The 14,175-nt window shown below is 37.5% G+C and overlaps 1 protein-coding gene across 6 annotated transcripts in view; it reads left to right on the top strand.

Annotated features, from left to right (window-relative positions):
• celf3b (cugbp, Elav-like family member 3b) overlaps positions 1-7,379 on the top strand; it is a 31,383-nt gene extending 24,004 nt beyond the window's left edge. For 2 of the 6 annotated variants that reach the window (XM_059340082.1, XM_059340081.1), the window contains exons 11-15: positions 372-437; positions 1,066-1,170; positions 1,347-1,490; positions 2,168-2,331; positions 2,635-4,097. In XM_059340082.1, coding sequence (XP_059196065.1) covers positions 372-437; positions 1,066-1,170; positions 1,347-1,490; positions 2,168-2,295 — 443 coding nt within the window. In that variant the 3' untranslated portion in view covers positions 2,296-2,331; positions 2,635-4,097. Of the gene's footprint in view, positions 1-362; positions 438-1,065; positions 1,171-1,346; positions 1,491-2,167; positions 2,332-2,634; positions 4,098-6,287 lie in introns of those variants that run through there. The other 4 variants (XM_059340080.1, XM_059340078.1, XR_009394828.1 and 1 more) reach the window with 3 other exon arrangements.
• The last annotated feature ends 6,796 nt before the right edge of the window (positions 7,380-14,175 follow it).

Here is a 14,175-nt window from a genome sequence, read left to right as displayed (position 1 = left end):
GGGGAGGCATGTTTCCGTCTGTCCGACAGAGTAATAAATGCGATGACATGCTGTGTCGTGGTTAACATATTAAGAATTGTGAGTTAGACCAAACAGTGCTGTCAGAGGGTTGGAGTCAATAGGTGTTTGAGGACCCAGCCAAGTGTTTCAAATATGTAGTAAGGGGCATCCCAGTGGATAATCGGTAGAGCGCATACCACTAAAGCTTAGTCCTCGCAACGCAGCGTGCCCGGGTTCGAATCCAAAAAATAGGTAGTACCACATCTAAGAAGCATATAGATTATTGCTATTGAGACATTCAACTACGAGGAGTACAAGATGTATGTATATCTTATACTTTCTTTTTTTTTCCATTCTTACTGATTTTCTAGCTCAGAGTCCAGCAACAGCACTGGACCCACTACAGCAGGCGTATGCAGGCATGCAACACTACACAGGTTGGTGACAAGATGAAGCTTATTAAATGATTCACTGTGTTGGGATGGGATATAAATAGAAAAAAAGGAATGTATTAAAAAATGACAGTATGTAAATGCTCATATATTCATCAGTGATAAGACACATTTGACCACGTTAATAGCACGTGTCAGTTTTATCACATATCTTAACCACATTCAAGTGTGTAACCACAAGCTCATGCAGTAGGTTAAATCAGGATACATGTAAATGGGGAACAAGGACAGTCAGGTGTCTGCTTTCAGTTTGACCGCCATCGTCTCAAGGATGGAAGTGTTCCAAGGGCAACTGGTTGAATTAATTTGTTATGATTTATTTGATTTCATTGTCACACAAGACACACATTAATAGCTGGTAGAGTAATAATGTACTGCAGCTAATGCTACCTTTACACAATTTGTATACATGATTCATACTTATGGAGTAAATGGGGATGGTAATGTGTGCATACCAGACTCAGACCAACGATGTCATTGTTGTTGTGTCTTGCTCCACTCGAGTGTTACATTTAATAGTTTTCACCTTCAAACCAAATGATTCTATTGGACACTGCGATGTTGCCACCTGTTGTTTTACCCAATCAGATTTTGTTACCGTCTCTCCCAATAGCGGCGTACCCTGCTGCCTACGGATTGGTCGGGCAGCCGTTCCCCCAGCAGCCAACACTGGTTGCCCAGCAACACCAGCAGCCCCAGCAACAGCAGCAGAGAGAAGGTGATGTGACTTCCTGTCTGTCTGGGGGCCACACCCCTCTCACCAATGATCTTATTTAAAGTTGTTTATCACAAGGGTTTCACAGCCTGAGATCATTTATCACACTCTGCATAACGTGTCTCGGCGTGTCTGTGTGTGTGTGTGTGTGTGTGTGTGTGTGTGTGTGTGTGTTTCAGGTCCAGAGGGCTGTAACATCTTCATCTACCACCTGCCTCAGGAGTTCAGTGACTCCGAGATGCTGCAGATGTTCCTGCCCTTTGGCAATGTCATCTCGGCTAAGGTGTTTGTTGACCGTGCCACCAACCAGAGCAAATGTTTCGGTGAGACACCCACACACAGACGGGGGAGAAAGAGGGAGGGAGAGAAAGGAGGGAACGGAGAAAGGAAAGGGCAAGAGAAAAAGACGGGTGACTTTGGAGCATGAGACACTGTGTCTGTTTAAAGGTTTTAAGTACTGGGTTGTTTTTTTGTTTTGTTTTTTACATGAAACTGCTTAATTTAGTGTTTGTACTGGTTTTGTGTGAGACTGTTTGGAGAACATAAAGCTGATCTCTTCCCTACTTTCTGGCATTGTAGTGTACATAAGTACTGGGATGATATATGGAAATGGATGAAAGCAATTATAGGATATGAACTAACTAAGACCTGTGTTATATTTGGGAAATGTAACACAGGAACACATTCAAAGCAAATATACTTAACTAGTTAAAAGGTAATACAGAGAAACTGACTGGACATTGTGAGAGAATTGCATGATATAGAGAAATTTACACATACTCAAACAAAAGTTGACTGTAAAACCCATCACAAAGACAGAATAGACTGGATTATAAAAAGGAAAATAAGTGGATAATTGCTTGCTGACACCAAGCTTTGTATTCTGTATTATGCTTTGTTGTACATTCATGAAAAAATAAAAATAAAACACAAGTTTAAAAAAAGGCACGGTGTGGAAGAGAGGTTCAATAAAATTACAACTCTTCTTTTTCTCTTCCAGGATTTGTGAGTTTTGACAACCCAGCCAGCGCTCAAGCCGCCATCCAGGCCATGAATGGCTTCCAGATCGGCATGAAGAGACTGAAGGTGCAGCTCAAAAGGCCCAAAGACGCCAATCGCCCGTACTGAGTGACAACTGAGAGGAGGAAGAAGAAATAAAGAGAGGTGAGGTGGTGGTGAGGAGGTGATGAGTGACACGACATAAAGACAAGTGAGGTGTTGTATGTTGGGGGAGCAGGAGGATGAAATTAGGTTAAAGAGAGAAAAAAACGTGGAGAGGGTAGCTTTGACACTGCAATGCTAACTGATGGTAAAAAGTTAAAAGAAAAAGCTTAACATGACATAGTGATTATTGGGTTACTCAAATACTAAAATATTGTTTTCCTTTTTATTTTCTTTCACAATCTTATTTATTTTCTTTCCTGCTGTTTTGATCTTTTCCTGAAACGGCAACTTACCTCACCCAAGATCCTTCCGTCCAATCATAATTCACGAGGACCCCATCGCTATGGCAAAGGTTGCCTAGTGACCGATAAAGCCCTGACCCCCCCTTCCTCTCGCATTGTTGTAAGTTGATTGGTTGGCCTGTGTTTGGGTTGCTGTGGCGATTGATTGCCTGTGTTGGTTGCCCTTGGCCATTTTTGTTCTGTCACCTCGAGCAACCAGCCATGCGTTGACCTGCATGTCCTGTTGCTGTAGTGACCACAGACTGTGTTTGGTGCATTGTGACTTTATTTTGTATTGACCTGTGCACATACTGATCAATAACTGTCAATAGCCAGGACTGTACTCAGAATCAATTGAATTAATTGGATATTTGATAATCATTGTATAGTAAACTGATAAATTCTGCAGCAACGCTCGTTATTTTTTTGCAGCTTTGTTTTTGATCAGTTTCTGTAGTGTTCTGTTTGGTGTCATTATTATTTGAACAAATTGTTTGGGTAAAGTAGTGAGCGTGGGCATCTATGTGTACATATGTGTCTGTGTTACACTGTTAGTGTGTAATGCAGGAGTGCATAATAATCTTTGTTGTACTGGTGTCTGTAAAGAGAGGTTTTCCAGAGGTTTCCATAGTGGACTGGTGGAGAAATGTAGAACAGCACGACAGTTTAGAGCAGAATATGAAATTATTTTGATGGAAAAAGTAACATGCTAGTATGAATTTATGCAACATACAACAATGGCAGGCCATGTTGGACAAGAGCTCATGAAATGATTATGCAGTACAGAACATAAAAGTTTAGATATGGCAATGAGCTGGTCCAAGGATAGAAAAGAACAGTTTTAATGACAAACACACTATTTTTGGGCGAGCATGCATTTTGTTGAGCTGTACTCTGATAGGCTGAGTTTTATATTTCTGGATTCTGATTTGTTACACTGTTTGATGTGGCACTTTAGTTTTTTGCTCCTTTGTTTCTCTTTCTTGGTCTCTTTTACATCTTCTATCACTGCTTTTGTGGTGTTTCCTCCCTCTCCCCTTCACTACTCCCCTCCTCCAACTCCTTCTCCGGTCCCTGGTCCCCTTTTCTCCTCCTACTTGTTCCTTCTCTTCTCTGTCAAATTCTTTCTTCGCTTCTCCTCATCCCAGCCTCTTTCTATCCCTCTAGCTCGTGTTTTGAGGTAAAGGGTATGTGGTTGTTATGGTGGAAAAACAAGTGCCTCTTGCTTATTGGAGAACAGCCTTCAACTATAGGAATTCTGGGAGAAATATAACAAAGGGAGAACAGAGGATAACCTTAGTTTGAGGTAAATTCAATCCTCCACAAACCCCAACCTTTAAGAGGAGGAAATGTGTAGCTGCTGTGAGACCAGTGTGTGGACACACCGTCACATGGCAGCACACATTATAAATAAAGGATTGTTTCTATTTATGGACTAACTTTTACATAACAAATCCTTGTGGATAATAAGAAGGTCTGATCTGATGACTACCACTCTGCCCCTACATCAGTCAGATTAGAACCATCACCCAGAATTTCTATACTGCAAATGCCAGAGAGTGATGCATGTCGGTAGTAGTGTTTGCTTGCCATGATCCAAGGCACATGAGTGCAGCACATGCTCATAAGGTCACACTAGGGATGTCACAATACCAGAAATTTAGTAGGCGATACCAACACCAGTGAAATTCCACAGTTCTCAATACACAATTCGATACCACGGTAAAAAAAAACAAAAATCAAACAGTCAACCCCATGGACCTTTAGATGGACTATTAGTCTGGAAATGTTTCTTTCAAATGCTCACATTTTACTTTGACAGCCTAAACAGTCAGGACTGTTATGTTATGTTAGCCTGAATACGGTAGACTTTAGTGTTTAGGCTTGTCAAATGTTCTTTAGAATTGGCTGCACAGCAATGCTGTCTCAAACAAAAATAATGGTAACATGTATTTCAGGATAAGGATGAGAAAAATAACATTTTAGGTACATGATTCATTTAACACAGGCATGTCCAAACTATTCCATACTGGCCATGGCGCTGCAGGTTTTCTTTCCAACTGAGCAGAAGCACAACAGGCATGAGTCATTCAATCAACTGATCTCAGCGTTCAAACAGCTGATCAGTCGAATCAGGTGTGCTCTTGATTGGTTGGAACAAAAAACTGCAGCCACATGGCCCTTTATAGAATAGTTTGGACATGCCTGATTTAATGTCAACGTGAATTGACCCTTTGCTAAGCCCCTCCTTAAGACAGACACTGTCCATTCCCACGTTTACAAATGTAACAAGGCACAACAGGCCTGTAAAGATATTTTGTTTTTGCCTAACACTAGTGTTCAGATGACAATGTTAACCATTGATTTGTAAGGGGGAATGACGATAAACAGTGTGCAAATGGAACAATAAAGTATTACAGCAGTGTAAAGGCTGTTTGTAAACCAGCTAGTTTCTTTGCGATCACAGTGTTCTTATTGGCGGCTAATTTTTTTTGCAACCTGCATGCGGGTGCATTGTCAATGTTTGTCTACAGGTTTGGTCTATTCAACAATGAGGCAAAGCCAAAGCACCTCTTCTAAGACACAACTCTCTCTCTGTTGCTGTTGTAGCTTCCCATGAACCCACAGACGAGTCTTCTAGCTCAACTGTTTGATTTGTGCTTGCCAGTATGATTGACTTGCACAGTGGCTCGCTAGTTTGATCTGCAAACCTTAGAACATTTTATGGCTTGCAGCTTAAAGTTTCTGACACTATACGACTAAAGGCCCTTCTGTCTGCTTCTTTGTGACATTTAAGGACTATTATTCCAAAAAATGTATATTATTTCCTTCAGAATATCTCTCACTGACTAGGTTAAATACTCCATATTGACACACGGTGTGAAAATGAGTTACCAAGGGGTCGAGATTTAGTGAAGGGTCAATTGAAAGTCACTCACTTTGAATTATTTGCTAAGTTGTAAACATTTCCTTCATTCGTCTGAGAAGTTTGATGGTACAATTTGCGTAGTGCCCCCAATAATAAAATACACAGTACTTCGATACACAACTCTTATTCTTTTCGACAAGGCGAGGTGGAGCTGCTCTATCAGGTCCAGAACTGCATCCCCAGTACCTGCGATACTGTAAAAAAAAGTAGTACCGTCACATTTTCAGTATTTTTACATCGACTTGACACCGAAGTATCGGTTCTCGTGACATCCCTAGGTCACACACATAAACACATAAGGAGCTGTACAAACACACATGCATACCTCAGGACACACTTTTAATCACACAAGGACACAAATAAGGTTTTTTCACTGTATTGAGTTGCATGACCCAGACACTGTGTGTGTATGTGTTAAAGCACCATGATTTATTGCTGTTGAAAGACAGAGCTGAATGATGCCTTCTTGTTTAAACTGACTAAGATGAAACTGAACCAAAGACAAGATAGGAGCATCCTAAGGTGCAGTTTGCTGCCAGATGTATGAAAGCAGTTCGAGTAATGCCTACAAGAGTTGTTGTTTGACGGGAGGAGCATGTTTGACAAGATGTAAAGATCAGACAGAAACATGGAGCTCCAGTGTATTTATAACTCAGCTCTCTAACATAATCTCCCTCCTTCTCTGTCCCTCCCTCCTTGTTTATGTATCACTCCCTTTACCCCCCGTACTCTCCCTCCTCTCACAGGTGACCTTTCAGAGTCCAGCCGAGGTGGAATCCCAGGGTTCATAGTGCTTTCAGACTGTCTGCTACCTTTGAGCGTCCGGGGAGTGCAGCCACACAAACAGACACACACCCACACGAATACACATGCGCTCTCAATACTGAACCTCGAACGGTACAAGGCTGATATACAAATGTACATAAAGTGCACAAACACACACACATACGCCTGCAGACACTAACACAAAAACACACACACTAGTCAGTAATCTTACCCATACAGCCAGGAGCTTGGTTTGACCACGGTCTGTGTGGAGTTTGCCAACAGGGTGTTTAGTACAGTTAAGACAACTCAGACCGAGCATGTATGGAAGGTACTGATGAAAAATGCTGATATATCACTTCAACAGACTTTAACATGTCTATACCATGTCTATTCCATGACAAATATAGAGGGGCCGATGTTTCATAATAAAAAAAGAAAGAAAATTAAAAAAAGATGACTAAATGAGTAGGCTAGAGAGACTTTGGAGAAAATCCTAATGACCTGTAAATAATTTAGTTTACAAAGAGCGGCATTTAAAAAACAAGAAAAAATGCAAAAAGAATACTACTTTAGATAAACACTGAACAGGACACAGCGACATTATTATTATTATTATCATTATTATTATTATTATCATTATTATTATTATTATTATTATTACCACTAGTAACATCATCATCCTCATAAAGGGATATTACATTCCAAATTGTAAAATGGGAAATCACTAACCTATTTTAAATTTCTACTTAGATTTTAGGTGAAACTCGGGGGAGGGGGGGATTGCACTTTTATTCGGGAGGTTTTAATATTTGAGCTATTTTTTATTTATTTACTAATTTATCAATTATTTTGTTTATTGGGAGAAGGGGTTCGAGTGGGTTGCAATATTTTGATTTTAGAATTTTCTAGAGAAAACCTTTTGAGGGCCTGTTTCTGTCAGACTCTTGCAATCGAGTAATTATAATGTATGTATTAATTATTACAGCAATTATATTTATTTCTAATTTATTGAATCCTGTTTTTGATCCACTCTCTTTTTAAGTTAAAATAAAAAGTATCATACTAAATAATCTATTGTGATTTGTTAAGTGTGTCTTTGTTTGTTTAACTTTCACTGCAAGTGAATTCTCGCGTTAACACGAGATCACGTGAGAATCGTGGGATCACATATCAGGCTGCAGTCACACATACGCAAATGAAACGTTAACAAGTATTTGCCTACCGTTCACCTCCATTCTATGTGGGCAAGGGAATAACACTGAAATCCTGTGAAAGTTTCCCATTTTTGCTTGACTTTTGAGCTGAACGCGTGTAAAACAGGGGGGAAGACAGCACCTTATTCAGCAGTGACTTTAGATAACGTTCATGTCAGATAAATCCAGGTAGACTGTGTTTGCACCTAATTTCGGGGATTTTTTTTCTAGTGTCACAGTTGTAAAAATGTTCCAGAATTAGATGCCAGATGTCTATGTTAGATGCATGAATAACATAATTAAAACAATGCGGGGATAAATGTGCATATTTGCTTTTTTGAAGAAGTCACAGTCTCAAACAATAAAGATGTGTGTGGTTTCACACGGACTACAAACAGCTTATATCCTCTTGTGCTGATATCCTGCACTGCACACATATCGCCTCTGCAGGCAAAGGTCACTTGCCTGCAGAGGCGATATGTGTGACCTTCCACAACTCAGTCTTGTCAGGGGCACATTCAACCTTTAAACATTTTGCTCGAATGTGTTACCTATTCAGCATGAGCATAAATTTAAGTACTTATGTCAATACTTTTTTAAAAAGTTATTTATTGGCCATTTTTCAGGTTTATTTTGATGGTGAGAGATGCAGAGTGAAGGGGGCTCCCTAGCCAGATTTGAACCTGGGCCGCCTGCTTACAAGGACTCAGCCATAGTACTAATGTCACTAATGTATACATTTATATGTTGGCTAAATGACTGTGAAAATGAAATCATACTGGTTTTATAAAAAAAAATGATTTTCTGTTTTTTTTATGTAATGTATTTATTCATTATTTTTTATTATTGAAGCTACCCCAATGAAATACAGGTGCATCTCAATAAATTAGAATATCATAGAAAAGTTTATGTCAGTAATTAAATTCAAAAAGTGGAAATAACACATTATACAGATCCATTACACACAGAATGAAACATTCATTTTCTTCTAATTATAGATTATGGCTTACATTTGATGAAGACCTAATAAAAGTTAAATTACAAAATACCAATTTTAAAAATGTTTAATATGGAAACGTTGGCCTCTGAAAAGTATGCCCATATATATGCACTCAATTCTTGGTTGGGGCTACTGGACTTGAACTACTGGAAACGGTATTTTCCATAATATTCTAATGTGAGATGCACCTGTACATTACAACTGATGACAGTCAATTTTAGTTTCTTATTTCCAAACATTCCTAACACCCTACTAATTTCCGGTAATTAACTCATTGGCCTTTAGCACTGCAGAGCCATCAATTGGGAACAATAGTTTCAAAAAAATGTACACAAAAGAGAGTGACAAGTGACATAATAGTCAAAAGAATACAATATATTCATAAAAACAAACATAAGTTTAAATGAAACCTCACCTACGAAAAAATGGAGCTTGTGTAACACGTCAGGGGTTTTGTTTTAATTAAGGCTTTGCTACATTTTGCTGGGCTGACTGCGCCACAGGCTTCATGTCATGTTATCTTGAAGAGGTTCATTAGACCTACTGGTATACTTTTTTTACACTGTTTCTCTATACTATACTATATTGGCCTTGTATAGAGAGACAGTGTAAAAAAAAAATCAAGTCACGTTTTTGCGTCCGCACAACCAGCAGTTCGACCGATCAGCGTGCTGGCAGCTACGTGCGCGTGACAACAGAGAGAGAGGCGAAAGTTGATTCAAAACAACAATGGCGGTTCCAAAAGAGTTTAGTGTAGATGTTGACTAGGATCACCTACTACCGACTGCAGTGAGGCCCTTGTAGATGCTGCAACAGCATGAGATATACAGTGTCAGAGATTATTTCTGCACTGAAAGAAGAACAGAGAACCGTTTCAGCCTGGAAGATGTGTGACGGTGATGGACAGATGGTTCATCCCATCACCTGCCAGGTATGTTTTTTTTTATTTTTTAGGTGTATTCCTTTTTCAAACAGTTTCCAATAATAGCTTCTCAGGTGATTCTGTGTAACAAACCATCTGACAGCATCGGGTTAGAATTTGTATGCGACGTAGAGATGTATTTAATTATACTTAAACACGTACAATCATGATTTGAAGGATTCAACACAAATATTCCACAGAAATCAGTGCGCACATCCATCTTCTGACCAGAAGGGGTCGTGAGTCGAGAGCATTTAACAAGAGAATGACAGACAGCTTTTTTAACCCACATTAAGCTGATGTGCCAAGCTGTTATCTCCTCTATTCGTTTATGGGAGTTGGCCTCTTATTTATCAGCAAAATTAAATGCAGTGTTTGTTTTATCTTTGAGGCGATGGTTCCAGTAAACTCTCCTCCATCTGGTGCGAGGGTTTTTTTCTCTTGATGAGTTGATCTTAGGTCAGTTTACGTATTATGAGTAGAAATGAGATTATTACTGAGGTTAATGACCAAATAAAATATTTTTTTTCCCTTAATATTGCTCTACTCTAAAAACAAGGCTAAAGAATGAAAGCATGTTTAAGCTGTGCTGATTAGACTCCATCAACGGGAAGCATCTTCATTGAGTGCATTTTTTAATTGTATGTATTTTTTCTTTAACTATATAAATGTTTTATTAACCAATTATGGGTCGGTTGCAAACAACCTACTTAAATGACAAACTATTTTTAATTTTTCAATTTTTGGCCCATTTAAAGTCCCCCATAACCTACTGGTGAGTTGTTACCCAGACAGAAAATGATATAGATAAATAGGTCACAAAATGCCCTCTTACCTTTATATGAGGAGCTGACCTTGTCAATGTGAACTCATGTGATAACTGTCACTATCTAGAACAAGTTGTTTTACAGGCTGGAGGTTAGTCAGACCTTAAGTCATTTTGTACTGCATGTCAGCCTGTTACCCCTCACATGTTTTTTTAATATAGTTCATGGGTCACAAGGATAACAAGATAGCTGTCCTCTCATCCTCTTTGAAAAGCCTCTGTGGGTGAAAGACAGGAAACTGCAATGCAAACATGGCAGAGAAGCCACACTGCCGTGTGAAGGCAAATATTTGGATTTGCCTTTGTTTGTTTGCTCAAAGGTCAAAGGTCATGTGTAGTTGGGTTGTTTTTAGATTAAGTAATATTTTTGTATTTTCAAATAGCATACACACCACACTGTACATTACAGATGTATCATCCGTTAAATAAATATAATAATATATAACAAGACATAAGAATTTAAATAAAAATATTAACTGCTAAAATTAAGTTTTAAAAATTTTTTTTTTAAGAGACAGGTTAGCTTTCATCGAGCAAAAAAAATTATAATAGTAAATGCCAAGTAGCACACATGTAAGTATTTTATGTATGTAAGGTGTATATAATGTTTGTAAATTATGTATGTGTATGTCTTATTTTTCATTCTTTATTCTGTTCTTATATCTCTATGTCTGTACCTTTATCCACTTTGACGACTATATTACCCCACTGCGGGATAAATAGTCTTACCTTATCTTACCTCACCATAATCGAATATCCATTTAAAACCCTAGTATGGTGAAAGTAGAGAAATTTTATAATGATATATATATATATATATATATGTATATATAATAAATATCTTATTCCATAGTATCTTTTCCAGAGGTATGCAGGAGTTCTCTTCTGAGAGCCACAACTGCCATCTGGGGGATCAAACTTTCATTTCATTGCAATATTTTTTGGCAAGGGCCAGTAGGATTTCCGTAAGCTTAATGGAATGACTATGCAAGATTAGACTTTTAGAGGTTGCCCAAAAGTCGTAGCAAGTTTTATTTGTACATGCCAATGAATGATAACCTGTTTGTTCACTCCCTAAATCAGTTCTCCATGCTCAGATAGTTTGAGGGAATTATGTTTCATCACAAATGTAGATGGGTCAGTGGTTCTGAAGGTTAAATTCTTAAAGAAATATAACAGAAAAATTAAAATGTGATTCTGCAAAAAAACAAAAAAGGCTGACAAAAATCTACTATAAAGAATTATGTTGTTACAGAGATAGTGTATTTTTAACAGTCAATAAAACAGAGTTTTTACTCCTTTCCAAACTCAAATCCAAGCACTTTTCAGGCATTTTCAGGTGCATTGTACTGTGCTAAATTTAGGGTTGCAAAATTCCCGGAATTTTCAAAGATGGAAACTTTCCATGGGAATTTAAGGGAATTAACGGGAATTAATGGGAATTAATGGGAATTTATGGGAATAAACTGGGAATTTTCAAAATTGAAGGTTGGCTCTTCTTAGGGAACTTAAATATAGTTGAGGAAAGTATATTTTAGCATAATCTTGACTAAAACAAACAGATGCCATTCAAATACACTTGAATATCCATGCCATTCCTCAATCAAACCCTAACCCACACAAAGGTTCGCAACAGGCTCACAAATGTGAGAGTGGAAAAGCTGGTTGGCATTCGCGCAAACCTAAGGCTCTTTGAGCCTGACACAGAGCCATCCTCAACAAGGCTGGAAAGTGACACTGAAGAGGAAGACTCAGAGTTGGATGTTGAGGAAGGGGACATGTTGTTGGATGTTGATGAGGAGCAGGAAGAGTCTATTGACTGAGCAAAAATGCAGAGGATTGCTTGAAGGAAGATTTGCATGTTTAATGGAACGTTTTGGAGAAAGAGTGGCATTTTTCATTTAACATTTTGAATGGGACTTTGTGGAGATTTTTGGATGGGGGGGGGGGGGGGGGGGGGGCATTTTTGAATGAGTGGGGTTAGGGGATGGGTGATATTGAACCCAACACTCCTGTTTTTGTTCATCCATGAAACAAGTAATTAGAACGTGTTCTACTGTACTTACAAATAAATCTGTTGAAATATCTGTTGAAAACATTTTGTATGGATGTTTTCATATGACTTTTGCTTATATTTATGCTTGTATATAATATATTCCCAATTAGTTCTCATAAATTCCCATTAATTCCCATTATGGAATATATATAATATATATATATAACATAATACATATATATATTATATATATATAATATATATGGAATATTTCCAAAATTCCCAAGCTTAACTTCCCATGGAAATTTACCGGAAATTTACCGGAAATTTTCCGCCCCTTTGCAACCCTAGCTAAATTACATATAGTGTATACAGTATACAACTGATAATGTAATTTATTCATCACACTAAAATAGATGTTACTGTGCACCGACAACCAAAATTAGGACAGCATTCTATGTGAGAGTGACAAATTGAAGGGAAACACAATGTTTCAAAATGTCACACTTGTTTGTGAGTAGTTCTTTTTACTGTATAACCCACATTTCAAAGCACTTTATTCAAATCTTGATAAAAATCAAGTGTCTAAAACAATTTCCTTGTCAGTGTTCTTGTTTCTGTTTGTAGTGATGCTTTATAGAAATTACAGCTGATTGGTCCCTGTTAAAAGCATCCAATTCTGCCTACAGGGTTCATACAGGTGCTGAAAATCCTTTTCAAATTCAAGTTTAAGCACTTTTCAGGCATTTTCAGGCGCATCTTGCTGTGGTAAATTACATATGTACATTGTATGCACTATACTTAAATGTATTTAATTTCTGCATCACATCAAAATAGATGTTACTGTGCTAAATACAACCAAAATTAAGAAAGCATTCTACAGAAGAGTGACAAATTAAAGCGAAACATGTTTTCAAAGTGATTGACCAAATGACCTCATATCAGTGTTTTCTGTTTCTGTTTTTATTAGTGCTTTATAGAAGTTACAGCGGATTGGGCTTCCCAGTAAAAATCACCTAAGTATACCTACAGGGTTTATATAGTTGCTGGCAATTATCACTTGAATTAACATTTGAATTTTAATCTGGTGTGTGTTATATATAGAGTACAATAACAATCAATAAAACACGGTTTGTACTCCTTTTTCAAAGTCAAATTTAAGCACTTTTCAGGCATTTTCAGGTGCATCTTGCTTTGGCAAATTACAAATATACAGTGTATACAGTATACTTCTGATTATTATTTTATTTATGTATTACATTAAAATAGATGTAATTGTGCTATAAACAAACAAAACACAATTCTAAAGAAAAGTGACAAATCCAAGAAAAGCAAAACATGTTCAAATCTTTATTAAAAACACATTAAAATTCAAGTGTCTAAAATAATTCCCAAATTCACAGTAAATTAGCCCAACAGTAGATTGTCCTAGGTTTGCAAATAAGGAGGTCAAAGGTCAGCTAGGGCAAAAGCTGTGTGAAGGTGTGAAGAAATGGTTTATAAACCATGAAAATATAAAGTAGCAGACTACAGGGCTCTGCCGCCCATTAAACCTCTGAAGTCCAGGAGATTTTGGTTCAAATTTCTCAACTTCCTATGCATTCATTTCTATCTCTGTTTAGCATCTTTCAGTCTGTCCTTACATCATATACATGGCTCCTTTTTCTCAACACAAACTTGGCTATCAGTCAGATTTTTCATTTTATTTTAAATAACAAAGTATAAAGCTGCCAGGAACCCAAAATACAAACAAAAGACACAGGTGTCTATGGAAATGTACCTTTTTTTTATTTTTTAACATTTATACACACAAAAACAGCAGTAATAAACAGTAAAATTACAAAAGTCTATTTGCATGTAAATTAAAAATAGTAATAATTGTAGAAAGAAAATTCACATTTTAAATGTTCACACTGTGAAAGCTATGAT

This window comes from Centropristis striata, chromosome 8 (genome assembly GCF_030273125.1).
Source record: "Centropristis striata isolate RG_2023a ecotype Rhode Island chromosome 8, C.striata_1.0, whole genome shotgun sequence".
In the NCBI taxonomy this organism is placed as follows: Eukaryota; Metazoa; Chordata; class Actinopteri; order Perciformes; family Serranidae; genus Centropristis; species Centropristis striata.
Note: the sequence above shows the minus strand (reverse complement) of the source record. Positions and strands in the feature narration are given on the sequence as shown.